The sequence below is a fragment of the Leucoraja erinacea genome, chromosome 1 (assembly GCF_028641065.1).
Source record: "Leucoraja erinacea ecotype New England chromosome 1, Leri_hhj_1, whole genome shotgun sequence".
Classification (NCBI taxonomy): domain Eukaryota; kingdom Metazoa; phylum Chordata; class Chondrichthyes; order Rajiformes; family Rajidae; genus Leucoraja; species Leucoraja erinaceus.
In genome coordinates this window covers 168,599,565-168,618,476 of record NC_073377.1, presented here as the reverse complement: position 1 = coordinate 168,618,476, position 18,912 = coordinate 168,599,565, and the positions used below count along the sequence as shown (strand labels likewise).

Genomic DNA, 18,912 nt, shown 5'->3' with positions numbered 1-18,912 from the left:
ATGTGTGTGTGTGTGTGTTCCACTCTGACAGTCGCCTGAACAATCACCTGATTAGGGTTAAGGAGTTGAGCGGGGAACGATTTAAGATGGACCTCAGGAGCAACCTTTTTCCACTTAGAGGACAGTCCACATTTGGAAAAAGCTATGAGAGGGGGCAGCAGAAGCTGAAACAATTATAACTTAAAGATAAATTTGAACATATGTGGATAGGAAGGGTTTTTGAGGGATTTGGGGACAAATACAAGCAAATGTAACCAACAGAATGTCAACTTGGTCAGCATGGACAAGGTGGATCAATCTATGTATGACTCAAAGCATAGTTTATCTAATGTCTCCTAATACTAAAGCCCTCCACTCCAGGCATCATTCTGGTGATAGAGAGAGTACAGAGGCGATTTACTAGAATGTTGCCTGGGTTTCAGCAACTAAGTTACAGAGAAAGGTTGAACAAGTTAGGGCTTTATTCTTTGGAGTTGAGAAGGTTAAGGGGGGACTTGATAGAGGTTTTTAAAATGATGACAGAGTTGACGTGGATAAGCTTTTCCCACTGAGAGTAGGGAAGATTCAAACAAGGGGACATGACTTGAGAATTAAGGGACTGAAGTTTAGGGGTAACATGAGGGGGAACTTCTTTACTCAGAGAGTGGTGGCTGTGTGGAATGAGCTTCCAGTGAAGGTGGTGGAGGCAGGTTTGTTTTTATCATTTAAAAATAAATTGGATAGTTATATGGACGGGAAAGGTATGGTGGGTTATGGTCTGAACGCAGGTATATGGGACTAGGGAAGAATACGTGTTCGGCATGGACTAGAAGGGTCGAGATGGCCTGTTTCCGTGCTGTAATTGTTATATGGTTATATGGTATCTTGTCTGCACTCTCCAATATATTGTGGCGTTCAGAACTGCGCACAAGAATGCCAGTGCAACCTAATCATTGTTCTAAGGGTGCAGAGAGTCACAAATTCCGGGCATCGTGCAGGAGGACCAGTGAAAGAATGCAGGTTCTATCATCGTTAATTTTCAAATAGAACTGTACATACATGGCCAGCCCACAGGTACATTTTCATGTGAAGAGATTTGTGATGAGTGTGGAAATGGCACAGATTGAATCACATGAGTATTTGACGATCGATCATTCATCTCAGCTGCAGCAACTGTGCCATTGCAAGGCATTCTCACTGAATGACCAATGTGTACCTCCAACACCGATATTGATCCAAAATAATACATTGCCGATACAGATTATGAACCAGACTGTTGGCGAGGCAGCCATCGGTGGAGCCACCCAGATTCATACCCAGTAACCATATACCAATTACAGCACGGAAACAGGCCATCTCGGCCCTACAAGTCCGTGCCGAACAACTTTTTTTCCCTTACTCCCACCTGCCTGCACTCATACCATAACCCTCCATTCCCTTCTCATCCATATGCCTATCCAATTTATTTTTAGATGATACCAACGAACCTGCCTCCACCACTTCCGCTGGAAGCTCATTCCACACCGCTACCACTCTCTGAGTAAAGAAGTTCCCCCTCATGTTACCCCTAGACTTCTGTCCCTTAATTCTGAAGTCATGTCCTCTTGTTTGAGCTTGAAACATATTGAAACATAAAAGTTTATTAAGGGCTTGGACACGCTAGAGGCAGGAAACATGTTCCCGATGTTGGGGGAGTCCAGAACCAGGGGCCACAGTTTAAGAATAAGGAGTAAGCCATTTAGAACGGGGACGAGGAAACAAATTTTCTCACAGAGAGTGGTGAGTCTGTGGAATTCTCTGCCTCAGAGGGATGGAGGCAGATTCTCTGGATGCTTTCAAGAGAGAGCTAGATAGAGCTCTTAAAAATTGCAGAGTCAGGGGATATGGGGAGAAGGCAGGAACGGGGTACTGATTGGGGATGATCAGCCATGATCACATTGAATGGCGGTGCTGGCTCGAAGGGCCGAATGGCCTCTACTCCTGCACCTATTGTCTATTGCAACAGGAATTGGATCCTTCCTGGGCAATATTGCATTTCAAGTACCTAGCTTAGCAACTGAACCATCTGAGGAACTCAACTGTGCCACATTCATCCAACAACTAAAATAAATGACCATATATCGATGAATGTTTTCCTCCAGGAGAAATGACGTGGTAGCTTTGTTTTCTAAGAGCTCCACAAACAATGCTAGTCAGGATTACGGAACTCACAGGAAAGTTAAAATTAACATTTTATCTTTTTAAGGACAACAAACGACACAACATAAAGCTTTAGTAACGCCGTTGAAGGCATTTGAATAATTCTACCCGCCAGTCCAAATCCCTCTCCCAGCAAATGCCAAGAGCAGGACACAACACTGACATGAGATTTACTCCATGAGTTGAAGGCCTTAACACGTGCCCATTCAATTGAACACAATGTGGCTTTTGAATTTCCAGCAGAGGTCCCAGACACAAAACATTACATTCAAACTACCAGTCTGAAGATGGGTTTCGTCCCGAAACGTTACCTATTTCCTTCGCTCCATAGATGCTGCTGCACCCGCTGAGTTTCTCCAGCATTTTTGTGCCCATTCCAACTACAGGCAATGGCATTTAAATCTTCAGTGCCGAACAATGATGAATTTCACAAAAAGATCCTCACCTGTTTTGGCAGAATTGTTCTGAATTTGCATTCGTTGTAAATGCAGATTAACAGGAACAAATTCAAGTTTTTTTTCCCTTCTGCAGCAGCTTGATTTAAACGATGACCCTGCAAATCAAACATACATATTGTAATAGTTGTCAATATAGAGTCCAATCAGCAACGTTTTTCTAAGCCTGCCCCGTTGCCTTGAGTTATAAATCATTCCCCACCTGCCTACACATATTTGAGATCTTGCTCAGCCCCCTCTGAGAAATGTTCAAATCAGTGGATTCTGGTCACTACAGCCAGCAAAAGAAGATCTGTTTAATCAAATTGGCACAGTGACTGTATCAAATGTTGCTAACCTCCGAGAAAAAAAGTTCTCCCCAACACCATTTTGAATTTAATTTATACTGCCACAGCGACTCCTGAAACCCACAATAGCCCAGCATTCTTGTCACAGCTAATATACGTTCTCTGGCAGGCAGGCCTCCCCCAGAGTATTGTGTGTAGTTTTGGTCCCCTAATTTGAGGAAGGACATTCTTGCTATTGAGGGAGTGCAGCGTAGGTTTACAAGGTTAATTCCCGGGATGGCGGGACTGTCATTTGCTGAGAGAATGGAGCAGCTGGGCTTGTACACTCTGGAGTTTAGAAGGATGAGAGGAGATCTCATTGAAACATATAAGATTGTTAAGGGCTTGGACACACTAGAGGCAGGAAACATGTTCCCGATGTTGGGGGAGTCCAGAAACAGGGGCCACAGTTTAAGAATAAGGAGTAAGCCATTTAGAACGGAGACGAGGAAACACTTTTCCTCACAGAGAGTGGTGAGTCTGTGGAATTCTCTGCCTCAGAGGGCGGTGGAGGCGGGTTATCTGGATGCTTTCAAGAAAGAGCTAGAAAGGGCTCTTAAAAATAGCGGAGTCAGGGGATATTGGGAGAAGGCAGGAACAGGGTACTGATTGGGGATGATCAGCCATGATCACCAAATGACCTACTCCTGCACCTACTGTCTATTGTCTATTGTCTATTGACATGGAGAGTGGGCAAGAATCCAAAAGTAAGTTCTGATGATTTGCAAAAAGATACGGACTAACCAATAGGCTAAAGAGGTTCAGGCACAACTGAAGAACAGAAACAAGGTGTGTGTGTCACTCAAGTAGCAACAGACCATAACGTGAAAGGTCTGGACTATTTCCCACTTTGGGGTGATGTTTAATGGAATATCTACATCCAGTTTTTATACAACATTTGAAATGTGGCTTGAACTTATGAGTAACACTGTGCATTCTTGTAATAACTTATTTCTCTTTTGCCATCTGTTCAATAGCTGATTTGTGGAATATCCAGTAGATTAAAACACATGGGATCCATGGATGACTTTGTAGATTGAATTGGAAATTGTCTAGTCCATAGAAGACTGTGGGTATTGGAGCAATTACGACCAATCATGTTCGGCAGGGATGAGTGTTGGGACCTCTATTTATTTTAATGATACATGATTCAGACACAAATGTAGGTGGGCTGATGAGCAAGTTTTCTCACGACACCAACATTGGCAGGGCTGTGGGTAATTAAAAATGTTGTCAAAGGAGACAGTAAGATATGGACCAGTTGGAAACATGGATGGAGGAATGGTAGATAGAGTTTAATCCAGACAAATGGGATGGGTTGCACATTGAAAGGTCAAATGTAAGGAGAAAGTATCCAATAAACAGCAGGATCTTGAGGAGCATTGATGTACAGAGGGATCCTGGGTTCAAGTCCACAGATCCCTGAAAGTGGCAACAAAACTGGATAGGGTTTTAATGAAGAAGATGTATGTATGTTTGCCATCTATGATTGGAGCGTTCAGCACAAAATTTGGGGAGACATGTTGCAGCTGTTTAAAACGTTGTCTAGGCTACATTTGGAGTACTATGTGGATTTATGGCAACCGCATTAAGGGCCTGTCCCACTTGGACCACCTAATCCACGAGTTTAGAAGACTCTAGACCAGTTGAAAAAAATGTCAAGGTCGTGTTGACTCGCCGAAGTAAAAGACCTCCTACGTCTATGTCTACGACCTTCTATGATCCCCCTCGACCTCAGTCTTCCACACCCAAGACCAACTACGACTAGCTACGACTGGAAAATGGTCACATGATAAAATGATGTCTTGTTTGCATTTGTTTCCTCAGGCCATCTATTTTCTCTGACCTCCCACGACTATCTATGACTACCTACGAGTGCCATCACGACTTACCTACGAGTACAAAGTATACATTCTTTCCATGCTGACCTATTTTTTATTCGTGGACATTTTTTAATCAGGCTGGAAAAAACGCTGCGACCTACTTCAGGCCACAAGTATGCGGAGACCACTCACGAGCATGAGGAAGAGTTACGAAGACCTCCTACCACCTTGTACCGAATGCATTTCGTTGTCTCTGAATGCATTTCGTTGTCTCTGTACTGTACACTGACAATGACAATTAAAATTGAATCTGAATCTGAATCTTGTGGCGACCATGCTGCGAGTAAGAGTTAAGGGCAAACTCGGCAGAGGTCGCCAATTAGGTCGTGAAAGTGAGACAGAGGCTTTATGTAGAGGAGGTGGGGGTTTTGGAGAGGGTGCACAGAGATTCACTGGGACACTGCAGTTCCCTCCTACACACGTGGATATTTCTTGGATTAGAGAGTATAGTGTAAAGGGAGGCTGGGACAAACGTGAATTATTTATGTGGAACACTGGAGATTCAGAGAAACTTGATAGAAGTATATAATGTAATGAGAGGCCGAGATAGAATAAACAGTCAGAGTACGTATCCCAGGGTGGAAATGTAGAACTTTGGATCCTTTTTGTAAACCAGCATCTGCAGTTCCTTGTATCACCTCAACTGATTAATCATCTTAGAGGAAAGGTTGGATAGAGTGGACTTGCACTTGCTGGAGTTTACAGGAATACAAACGGGTGCTTGATTGAATCCTGAGTTGTTTTAAAGATGAAGATTGAGGGGGGATCTTATAGAAACGTCCAAAATTCTTAAGGGGTTGGACAGGCTAGATGCAGGAAGATTGTTCCCAATGTTGGGGAAGTCCAGAACAAGGGGTCACAGTTTAAGCATAAGAGGGAAGTCTTTTAGGACCGAGATGAGAATTTGTTTTTTCACACAGAGAGTGGTGAATCTCTGGAATTTTCTGCCACAAAAAGTAGTTGAGGCCACAGTTCATTGGCTATATTTAAGAGGGAGTTAGATGTGGCCCTTGTGGCTAAGGGGATCAGGGGGTATGGAGAGAAGGCAGGTACGGGATACTGAGTTGGATGATCAGCCATGATCATATTGAATGGCGGTGCAGGCTCGAAGGGCCGAATGGCCTACTCCTGCACTCGTTTTCTATGTTTCTATGAAGCTATTGATTTTTTGGCCATGAGTCTTTGAAATTCTCTTCCTGGTGAAAGTAAGAGACTCTGAATAATATTAAGGCAGTCACGGAGATTCTTCAAAAGTAAGAGGGTGAAAGGTTACTGTAGATAAATAGAAATATGTAGAGGTTATAATCCAATCTGCTGCGATGATATTGAATGGCAGAGCAAGTTCAAGAGGTCACATGGCCATATTATTGTTTCCAATACTTTCCTTTAAAGATTATTCTGACTTCCATTCTGATCATAAACAAAGCCATTTGACTGCAGTGAGAACTCTCTTAATTAAATGAACCTTTAATACAATATTGTATTGGTGAACAGCTGTACAGCTCCTGAAAGTGTTTGCGGCAGGTTTTCTGGTGGTGTTTTAATAAATACCATGGAATACTATTAATTGTTTTCAGAGTATCTGCATATATCTAAAAAGATAAAGGTGATCCATTCATAGTGTTACCTGAAATGTAAAGGGTGTGCATGAGCTATTCAGAACTTTAAGGTAATGATTGTCAAAAATCTGAATGATAAGGTTGATGAGATGTTTTCTTTGTGCATAACATTCGTTTTGTGGTTTGATGACGTAATAGAAACATAGAAACATAGACAATAGGTGCAGGAGTAGGCCATTCGGCCCTTCGAGCCTGCACCGCCATTCAATATGATCATGGCTGATCATCCAACTCAGTATCCTGTACCTGCCTTCTCTCCATACCCCCTGATCCCTTTAGCCACAAGGGCCACATCTAACTCTCTCTTAAATATAGCCAATGAACTGTGGCCCCAACTGCCCTCTGCGGCAGAGAAATCCAGAGATTCACCATTCTCTGTGTGAAAAAGGTTTTCCTCATCTCGGTCCTAAAAGATTTCCCCCTTATCCTTAAACTGTGACCCCTTGTTCTGAACTTCCCCAACATCGGGAACAATCTTCCTGCATCTAGCCTGTCCAACCCCTTAAGAATTTTGTAAGTTTCTATAAGATCCCCGCTCAATCTTCTAAATTCTAGCGAGTACAAACCGAGTCTATCCAGTCTTTCTTCATATGAAAGTCCTGACATCCCAGGAATCATTCTGGTGAACCTTCTCTGTACTCCCTCTATGGCAAGAATGTCTTTCCTCAGATTAGGAGACCAAAACTGTACGCAATACTCCAGGTGTGGTCTCACCAAGACCCTGTACAACTGCAGTAGAACCTCCCTGCTCCTATACTCAAATCCTTTTGCTATGAAGCCATGTAGCCCATTAAAAAATATAAGATGTATGTATTAGTTAAAAACTGATCATCAAGGTACAAAATATTAATCAATTAATCTGTAAAAACTACATATACATTGTTTCAACGCATTCAGATTGAAAAAAACACAGACAATGAAAGCATTGAATAATCAATTGTTTCCCCATTTTATAAGATATGAGAGGAAACGTGAGTTTTTAGTTTTAAATGAGATTGGCTTCTCAGTAGAGCAGACTAATTTGAATGATTGGATTTGTTTTACTAATCGGCTCATCAGATTTGACCATTCACTGTCACCTCTTTATTAAAATAAACATGTATTAAAAATTTGTTAATTATATTTTCATTTAAAATATTCATTAAATTACCCACAGAATTATTTTTCCAAATATGACCAAATTTAATAAGATATTAAAAATGTACTTAAAATTTATAGGTCCAATTTTGATTTGTAAAATCTGTTCAATTCGATCCAAAATATATTGACACAAGGTACCAGATAACTTTGTAAAAATCCCCTGATGTTACTGCTGCATGGAATCATACATCAGAACATATCATGGTAAAAACCGTGTTAGAACATGTTATGAGAAAATTCCTTTCTAAGCAAATCATCTTTAAATTGACAATGTAGCTCACACTGTCAATGTATTTAACATCTATTTTCTACATGCCTCGTGTGGTTAAGAGAGGGCTTTTCTTCAACCACTGATGAGTAAACCACGAGCACATCAGCAGAAGAAGAGCAATGATTTTTTTCAGCTAATGGTCTCGGATACTAAACCCATTAAAATAGCATTCTGAAATATTTAAATGGAATTCTGAACTCCTCTGTTTTTTGTAGTCGGATTTAACTTGGCGATCCTTTCGCCGAACACCTCCGCTCGGTCCGCATTAACCAACCTGATCTCCCTGTCGCTCAGCACTTCAACTCCCCCTCCCACTCCGAATCCGACATCTCTGTCCTGGGCCTCCTCCATGGCCAGAGTGAGCACCACCAGAAACTGGAGGAGCAGCACCTCATATTCCGCTTGGGCAGTCTGCACCCTAGCGGCATAAACATTGAATTCTCCAATTTCCAATAGCCCTTGCTGTCTCGTCCCCTTCTCAGCTCTCCCTCAGCCCTCTTGTTCCTCCTCTTAATTTCTTCTTCCCGCACCCCCCTACCCTGCATCAGTCTGAAGAAGGGTTTCGGCCCGAAACGTCGCCTATTTCCTTCGCTCCATAGATGCTGCTGCACCCGCTGAGTTTCTCCAGCATTTTTGTCTACCTGGGCTCCCCTTAAATTGGTCTTTCTGGGATTATTGGATTATTGAACATTATTGGAGAGAAATCAAAATTAGACTAAAATTCAAATTCATTTTAATTCTCAAGTTGTTGCAGATCAATTCTGATTTTTTTCCCCTTAATATTCACAATGATTTCAGAAGTAAAACGGACCATTTTCCCGTCTATTCACAAAAGAAATGACAAGAATGTAGCAAATTCTAAATGGCTCTTATTTGAATAACCAGGGCCTCTATTTTGTTGCTTGCACTGTATATTGTACCTGAGAATTTATTGAGCTCTGCAAGTACTTCCTGATAGCTGTTAATCATCTGTTGGTAGTGGAGGGTTACATTTTTCCGAAGAGTGTCCCAATGTGAAGAAAGCTCACCGAGTTCCTCGAGGTCTTGCAGCCTAATACATGGGCATCAAAATAAGTTTGTATCATTAATTTCAAAGTAGTTGAACAGCAAAGTATCAATAAATTACCAGTTAAAAAAGGATAATTATAGTACTACTGAAGATGTAGTCCGTGTCGGACTGGGTCTAAAAATATTGGTTGCCAGGAGACAAAGGGGGCCCACTTCATCAGGGGCCCACTTGCCATCGGGCAAGCTGACATCCTGGCCAGTCCGCCACTGGATGTAGTACAATATCCCTGGGATGGCGGGACTGTCATATGAGGAAAGATTGAAAAGACTAGGCTTGTATTCACTAGAGTTTAGAAGGGTGAGGGGGATCTTATAGAAACATATAAAATTATAAAAGGACTGGACAAGCTAGATGCAGGAAAACTGTTCCCAATGTTGGGCGAGTCCAGAACCAGGGGCCACAGTCTTAGAATAAAGGGGAGGTCATTTAAGACTGAGGTGAGAAAACAACTTTTTCACCCAGAGAGTTGTGAATTTATGGAATTCCCTGCCACAGAGGGCAGTGGAGGCCAAGTCACTGGATGGATTTAAGAGAGAGTTAGATAGAGCTCTAGGGGCTAGTGGAGTCAAGGGATATGGGGAGAAGGCAGGCACGGGGTATTGATAGGGGACGATCAGCCATGATCACAATGAATGACGGTGTTGGCTCGAAGGGCCGAATGGCCTCCTCCTCCACCTGTTTTCTATGTTTCTATGTTTTCTAAAAGCTGTGCCAGCACATGTCAGAATTAAATAAAATATAAACTCCTAATAAATGGGCTGGAAATGGTTCAGCATAATAGGAGGAGAGTACAACTCACTTACTCCTAGTAAGTCAGATCATACAACAAATCCAGGCCTACATTTCAACACTCATTTACTGTTAGGAACGACGACCTTTGGTGGAGACGTGAGGCAGGAACACTACCTGTTGACCACTGTGCCACCTTTACTTGCTCCTGAGAAGTCACAGAGGTGTCCCCCTCCACTCAGCTAAACACACACATTAACTCTGTCAGGCTAATCATACAACTTCTCATTGGTACAATCCTTATTGGCAGACACAGCCAGTTGGTCTTTGGAAGAATCTGCCCATTGCCAATGGATTAAAATCCCGTAACTCTCTGCATAGCAGCACTCTGGAACTGCTGTGATAGAAACATAGAAATTAGGTGCAGGAGTAGGCCATTCGGCCCTTCGAGCCTGCACCGCCATTCAATATGATCATGGCTGATCATCCAACTCAGTATCCTGTACCTGCCTTCTCTCCATAACCCCTGATCACTTTAGCAACAAGGGCCACATCTAACTCCCTCTTAAATATAGCCAATGAACTGGCCTCAACTACCCTCTGTGGCAGATAATTCCACAGATTCACCACTCTCTGTGGGAAAAAAGTTCTCCTCATCTCGGTTTTAAAGGATTTCCCCCTTATCCTTAAGCTGTGACCCCTTGTCCTGGACTTCCCCAACATCGGGAACAATCTTCCTGCATCTAGCCTGTCCAACCCCTTAAGAATTTTGTAAGTTTCTATAAGATCCCCTCTCAATCTCCTAAATTCTAAAGAGTATAAACCAAGTGATTCAAAATGACAGCACGCCACCACTTTCATCTGGGCAATTAGGAATAGGCATTAAATACTGACCTTATCACTGACATCCATATCTCTCATAAAATAAAACAAATTTTGAGTATACTTAGTATTAAACTTATGATATCATGGCCACTTCAAGAGCAGTTTTATATCACTCTTTGAATAGAACAGTTGACTATTGCAATTTTCTTTATGCTGCAGGCATTCATCTTTACACTGACATAAAATGCGAGTGGTAATTTTGAAAGTGAAGTCATCCGAACTGGATTTAAGCAAGTGATGGGTTACCGTATCAAAGTGTTCTCACACTACATTAATTTTTATCACCCTTGCAGTGCAACTCAAACCAGAGCAAAAATATTTCTTAAAATGCTTTCAAAGAAACAACTGATTGCTAATTTATTAGCATTAAATTATATTTAGAATTACAATGTCTTGTTAATCACTTTTATCAGTGCTTAGAGGTTATTGTTGGTGCAATAATATAACTGGTCAACTAACATTTGTTAAAGCAGATACAAACACAGAACTGTCTTGTGTTTTTTTGAGACATCCATCAATGCAAATCAAATGCATTAGTATTTAGAAAACCATATTAAGTACAGTATCCCAAACCAAACATTTATCAGTAAAAGGTACAGAAAAATGCTGGAGAAACTCAGCGGGTTTATTTATCAGTAAAACATGTTTTTCAGAACTAGTTTCAGCTGGGAGTTCCAGAAGACATGTAATATCACATCACATCAAATATTTTCATTCAAAGGATTTGTGCTTTGCAGGTTGGGCCAGCATTTAATTTCCCACGCCCCCCTTGTTCTTGAGGTGGTGATGGCAAGATGCATTCTTAAACATCTGCATTCCTTGAGGTATGTCTGCATAATTCTGCTAAGGAGGAGATCTTACAGGATTTTGACCCAGTAGTGGTGGAGAAAAGGCGATCTATTTCCAAGTCAGGATGATGTATGGTTTGGAAGGAACTTCCACGTGGTAGCTTTTCTCTGCCATTGACCTTCTAACTTGAAGAAATTTGGAATATGCTGTCTGTGGAGTTTTGGTGATTATCGCCGTGAATCCCGTCAGAATAAATGTGTTTTTTTTTAGACTGGTATGGCATGCGTAATGGAATACTCCAATGTACTTGCCCAATCACTTACAGAAGGATCCAAGTATTTTTGTGTGTGAAACCCAAAATGATGGCGTGCATCCAGTTGCTGCAAGTAATTAAGGCAACCAACGGCATATTGGCTTTTACTGCAAGAGAGATGATAAATAGGGCCGTGTTGTTAAATTTCACAGGGTGTGGGTGAAGCTGTACATGGAGTCATGTTTTAGTCCTGTTATTTAGGCAGTATAGATCAGCATTAGACACAGTCCAGGAAATATATATTTGTTAGGTCTTTATTCTTTGGAGAGCAGAAGGTTAAGGGGGGACTTGATAGAGATCTTTAAAATGATGAGAGGGATAGACAGAGTTGACGTGGACAAGCTTTTCCCATTGAGAGTAGGGAAGATTCAAACAAGAGGACATGACTTGAGAATTAAGGGACAGAAGTTTAGGGGTAACATGAGGGGGAACTTCTTTACTCAGAGAGTGGTAGCTGTATGGAATGAGCTTCCAGTGGAAGTGGTGGAGGCAGGTTCGATTTTATCATTTAAAAATAAATTGGATAGGTATATGGACGGGAAGGGAATGGAGGGTTATGGTCTGAGTGCGGGTAGATGGGACTAGGGGAGAATAAGTGTTCGGCACGGACTTGAAGGGCCGAGATGGCCAGTTTCTGTGCTGTAATTGTTATATGGTTATATGGTTATACGGTTAATTCCAGTGATGAGACATTTGTTCATTTATGTACAGTTAAAAAAGTTAGACTTGTACCCTTGAAAGTTTAAAAGAATGAGTTAACTTTATTGAAACATACAAGATCTTGGATACGGGAGGTGACATGGCAAGATGGATGTTGCAGATGTTGAGAAGTTTCTACTTGCTGTAGAGTTGCAAACAAGGGGATACAGTTACAAAACAAAGTCTGTAGTCATTTAAAACATACATTGGAATTTTGTTTCACTGGGTGTGGTATTTTGCTGCAATTCTCTATCCTAGATGGTTGTGGAAGTTAGATTACTGGAGGTATTTAAAAGAGGACATAGATACATTTTTGAAGAGAAGGAATGGGCGATGTTTCAGGTCGAGATCCTTCTTCAGTCTGAAGAAGGATCTCGACCCGAAACGTCACCCATTCCTTCTCTCCAGAGATGCTGCCTGACCCACTGAGTTACTGCAGCATTTTGTGTCTAACTTAGATATAAACCAGCACCTGCAGTTCTCTTTTATACATACATTTTTGAAAGTGTGCAAAAATGAAGGGCTATGTAGAACTGGCACAGACACACCTAGGGTGGATCAACTAGGGTTTTATTAAATGGGATCGGGCTCATTAGGCCCACCCCTGCTCTTATTTTCTCATCAGTTTTGTTGTGTATACATCTCATTATTTAATCTTAGTACAGAGCGTGGTGCATGACGCTGGTACTGATATTTGTCCCCGGGTTCTGGACTCCACCAACATGGGGAATCTGTTTCCTGTCTCTAGCGTGTCCAAGCCCTTAACAATCTTATATGTTTCAATGAGATTCCCTCTCATCCTTCTAAACTCCAGAGTGTACAAGCCCAGCTGCTCCATTCTCTCAGCATATGACAGTCCCGCCATCCCGGGAATTAACCTTGTAAACCTACGCTGCACTCCCTCAATAGCAAGAATGTCCTTCCTCAAATTAGGGGACCAAAACTGCACACAATACTTCAGGTGTGGTCTCATTAGGGCTCTGTACAATTGCAGAAGGACCTATTTGCTCCTATATTCGAATCCTCTTGTTATAAAGGCTAACATGCCATTCGCTTTCTTCACTGCCTGCATGTTTACTTTCATAGACTGATGCACAAGGACCCCCAGATCCCGTTGTACTTCCCCTTTTCCTAACTTGACGCCATTTAGATAGTAATCTGCCTTCCTGTTTTTGCTACCAAAGTGGATAATCTCACATTTATCCGCATTAAATTTCATCTGCCATGCATCTGCCCACTCCCCCAACCTGTCCAAGTCACCCTGCATTCTCATAGCATCCTCCTCAAAGTTCACACTGCCACCCAGCTTTGTGTCATCTACAAATTTGCTAATGTTTGATACCTATGCCTGGCTATCAAATGATTTTTTCCCAAGAGAACAGAATGAAGTTTGAACCTTGCCCCACCCTGTGCTTGTTAGATTGCATTTAATTACAAATTGAAACAACTACTGTTATATTCCTTTCCCAGGCCGAGCATCACAAATGTTGCAAGCTGAATCCACCACCAGTTAATTATCTCGAAGACCCTAATATACAACTTAAGACATTCTTAGCAGTGTAGCTCATCGTCTCTGTGCTTCTGGGTGATCAGGACTGAGTCAATTGTATTGTAAGTTAAGTGTTGAAATATCTGTGCCAGAATTTGCTGGGAAATGATACAAGTCCTGCATTGTACCATTGACATTCCATACATCCCCACAACATCCACCGAGTATTGGGAAGTTTCGAAATCCCACCCTAAATGCACAAGTCCCTGATATACCGTTAAACTCTGATAACGGCTGCCTGACCATGCTATGATGTGGGACATCACGTCAGTACTGGTATGGAACTCCCTACAATGAAGAGGGAATTATATGGCATTTTATGAATAATGTCTCTTTCCATGTTCTTAATTCTTTAAAACATGTTCAAAGTGATTTTAACTACTTCAAAATAATTTAAATTGTTAAATTGATCTAATAGCTTATGAAAGTTCTGTAACAAAGATGTTGTCAATATCCTACTCAAATTGTTTTTGTTTTATGACCATAATATCCTAACTCCAGCTCAGCGGTATGAAATGCATTATTGTTGATGTCAATGTAAAAGCGGATTAGAAAGTGTAGTTGTTACTAATATTTTAGTTAGCTCAAGTATAATATGGTGCAACATAACTCTGGAAATTATTTTCATAGACTGATGTACAAGGACCTCCAGATCCCCTTTTCCGAACTTGACGCCATTTAGATAGTAATCTGCCTTCCTGTTTTAGCTACCAAAGTGTATAATCTCACATTTATCCGCATTAAATTTCATCTGCCATGCATCTGCCCATTCCCCCAACCTGTCCAACCAGCCCGGCGTGAGGGCCTGAACATCAGGCCACCTGGGGAGGCGACTGCGGGTGCTCGGAAGGCCCCGACCACGGATGAACACGGAGGGGAGGCTGGCTGGACTATGGTGCCATCCTCACCTTGGTGCCATTTATGTTATGTTGTGTCATGGACTTTCTGTGTTTGTGCTTTTTTTAAAATTCAATTTCAATTTTATTTTTAATATGTTTTATTATTTATTCATTATTTATCTATTTATCTATTTATCTATTTATTTATTTATTTATTAAAAAAAAATATTAGCAGTACAGTAAATCACATTAATACATCACATATATCTTATTACATTATGTTGTACCACTTCATTTTTTGAGCTTTAAAAAAGATAGAAATAAAAGAAGTAAGGAAAGTAAGCAAGAATCGTGAAGGTGCAGGAAAGTGTTGGGAGAAGAGAACCGCTTAGGGAAGGAATTAGAGAAGTAAGTAAAGAAAAGAAATAAGACCCTAGAAAGAAAAGAAAAAAAAGAAGAAAGGAAAATCAATCGCTCTATTGTAACACAAAACTCCGCAAAAAAGGATATACCAACCGTGTTTTTATAAAAAAATGTATTTTATACCCCCCATTACCAGGTCCTGGTAGCCTTTATGTTATAACTTATTATTGCACCTTATGCTTGTAATAGTTCCATAAATGCAGACCACGTCTTTTGGAAGTGATCTGCTTTTTTTTTTTTTTTTTTTTTTTTTAATGATTTTTTTTTTTATGATACTGCCTGTAAGGGAAATTCATTTCGTTGTCTCAAATTGAGACAATGACAATAAATTTGAATACAATACAATACAAGAATACAATACAAATTAACTGTTTCAGAACTGGGTGATGGGTGTGGAAAGGTATGAAGTAGGTATATTCCTTTTCTTTTCTGTTCTGCGTTTTTTCTCTTCCCCCTTTTGTTTTCTATTTATTTTTTTGCTTTTCCATTCTGGTTTTCTCTTTTTTTCCCTACATCTTTATGGGCTCTTTCTCTCTATCTATCCATCCACAAACTACAAATTGTTAACTTCTGGGGATTACACGCCGCTACTTTCCTGAATCATTTATTTTTTCTTCCTTTCTTGCGTCTGGTATTTTTAAAATTTAAAACAAAAAGTTACCTCCACCGAAAACGGTGTCTGAGACGGGCCGGGAAGATCATCAAAGACCCCTCCCACCCCAACCATGGACTGTTTGCCCTCCTCCCATCAGGGAGGCGGTACAGGAGCCTCAGGTCTCGTACTAGTAGGATGAGGAACAGCTTCTACAACAACACTATCACATTGCTGAACTCGGAGTCCCGCCGATAGATTTCTCCAGTCTCTCCGTCCACATTGTTTGCTTATTCTGTATTTTTATTTCTATATTGCACTATTACTACGAACAGACGCTAAACTGCATTCCGTTGTACCCATACTTGTATCTGTGCAATGACATTAAAGTTGAATTGAATTGAATTGAATCGGGTAATTGAAGAAGTTGTACACAAAATGTATGATGTTATATGTCACAGTTTATACGACTGTACATTGCTTCTAATAAAAATATTTATTTAAACAAAAAAGATTTTAGTTAGCTCTAACAAAATAGAGATTAATTTCTGGGCAATTACATTTTCAAGTAAATCTGAAATATAATACAAATCTTATTTTAAAAATGGCCTGTCCTTGCCGAAATCAAACTACTCTACTGATTATGCCCAGATGTCTGGCTGTCAGAATGTGTAGTTACCATGAAGTTCCACAAGCACAAACTACCCAGGTCATAAAGTGCCTCAATTTGGCATGCTTGCACACACGGAACATGAGCACATTGTTCCCACGATTTAAAATTGTAGCCAGGATTTATTTACTGCACGTTGAACCATGCCTTTTTTTTTGGCTTTTTAAACAGCTTTTTCAGCAGAAATTAGAGAATAAAGTAGCTATTTGTTGACGAATTTGTTTAAGAAGGAACTGCAGATGCTGGAAAATCGAAGGTAGACAAAAGTGCTGGAGAAACTCAGCGGGTGCAGCAGCACCAACCACCAACCTGGACACACTGCAGCAGAGCCACTGTCGTGCCGCTGCCGATCGGAACGCCTGTTGATGTTTAGTAGAGAGTAGAGTGTTTAATTTGTTCATGATATATGTATTTTTATTTCTATTTATTTTTTACTGCACACTGAATGGACACTGGTTGAGTAACTTTTTTTGTTTCCTCTGGGTATGCGAGTACTCAGGAAAATGACAATAAAGATATACTATACTATCTATGGAGCGAGGGAAATAGGCAACGTTTCGGGCCGAAACCCAAGGGTTTCGGCCCGAAACGTTGCCTATTTCCCTAAACGTTGCCTATTTCCTACCTACCAGCTACTTGCTGAAGCTTTAGTTCAAACCCACTTTGCACAAATGACAAGTGCAACAAGAAATGAAAATAAATAAGATAATTCGTATCGTTACTGCAGAGGAGGGGAGATAATTGACAGAACTTCTGATAATCAGGCACCCTTGGTACTCAGTCGTGCCAGACTACCAGACGTTCTGGATGATTGGATATTTACTCCCAGTAATACTCCAACACACTTTTACTGTTTTTGTTGTGATGTTACATAGTCGCATAACAATTTTTCTCAAGAGTCTGGCTAGTTCAAAGATTGTGTGGGAAATAGGATCCCAGCAAGATTAAAGAGCACGAGAATGAATTTAAAGAGATCATAAGAAACATAGAAAATAGGTGCAGGAGTAGAGGCCATTCGGCCCTTCGAGCCTGCACCGCCATTCAATATGATCATGGCTGATCATCCAACAGTATCCCATCCCTGCCTTCTCTCCATACCCCCTGATCCCTTTAGCCACAAGGGCCAGATCATGGAAAATGGGGTTCTAGCGAGCTTAAAGGGAGCGCGAGAAACAGGGGCCCCAGTTAGTTTGAAGGGAGCAGACAAAATGGGCCTCGGAGAGTTTAACTTGATGGAGAGGCAATTTTGTTTCCGGATCGTATCTCCGGTTGCTCTGCAGCCTAACATCATGGAGCTGGTGGCCTTGCTCGGGACTGACTTTGAGCCCCACCGCGGGGCCGTGGATTTACCATTGGAGCCTGCGATCCCTTGTCTGGGACATCGAGGAGCTCGCAGTCTCGTGTAGAGACTGATGTCGGGGAGCTCCAAGCCGCAGGAGGTTCGACCAACCCCGACTCGGGAGTCCGATTGCCCGGCGCGGGGAGCTGAGATCCCCCGATGCAGGAGCTGGGATCGCCCCGATGCGGGAGCTGGGATCGCCCCGACAACAGAAGGTTCTAGTGCCTCAATCGTGGGAGAACAAAGAAGGGAAGAAGTTTGACCTTTTTTTGTATATTTTGTACATTACAATAATGTAATGTCTATTGTCTATTTTTATTGGTATGTTGTCTGTCTGTGTTTTTAATATTACTGCACATTTGGAGTATGGGGAAACGTAATTTCAATACTCTGTGTAACTACTGTTGCATAATTGAATTGACAATAAGGTTTACTTTGAACTTTGAACTTCTGCCGTCTATCTATCACAGTGAGGAATGTAGGGGAGTCGCCGTGGTGGAAGTTTATGTTTAAAATGTATTTGGGTGTCTTGTTGTTCTTTATCAGTATGACTGCATGGCAATCTGAATTTCACTGTTCCTTAATTGATACATGTGACAATAAACTGACCTTGAAACATTAAGCCTACTCAGTGTTGGCAATTCACACTATTGGCTCCCTTCAGACTCATGGCTCCAATGTGGTTAAATGCTCGTTACATGCAGAAATTGTAATACAACCCATACGGCAAATGTCTGGCACGTTGCCTGCATTTGGAGGTGTGTTAGTCAGACACAGGGATCAGCTCAAGCTTTTTCCACAGTCTCCTCAGTAATATTCAACTGCAACTATTAACCGTACAGAAACATCCTGATAAACTTCAATAGATATTTGTTTCAGAAGTCAAATGGTATTGATTAAATTAAAATGCTACATCAACTGTTGACTGCATTACTTCTCTGGGAAAGAATCTAAAGGCTTAATATATTGCTGTACGATAGTGTTAAGAGTGCCTGGAAAACCTGGACAGAGTGAAGCATTACTTTTGCAAATGATTATTCAGTTATCATCCAGTTTCTGAATTAACATACAACTTCTATCAAGTTATGCCACTGTCCCACTTAGGAAACCTTACCTTCCACTACCTGCAACCTCCGGCAACCAC

At 41.2% G+C, this 18,912-nt stretch overlaps 1 protein-coding gene across 1 annotated transcript in view; it reads right to left on the bottom strand.

The window, feature by feature from the left end:
* The window catches only part of inpp4b (inositol polyphosphate-4-phosphatase type II B), a 613,166-nt gene that overhangs the window by 106,619 nt on the left and 487,635 nt on the right, over positions 1-18,912 (bottom strand). Inside the window, 2 exon segments of the mRNA XM_055647772.1 lie at positions 2,624-2,731; positions 8,793-8,923. Of these exon segments, the coding sequence (XP_055503747.1) occupies positions 2,624-2,731; positions 8,793-8,923 (239 nt within the window).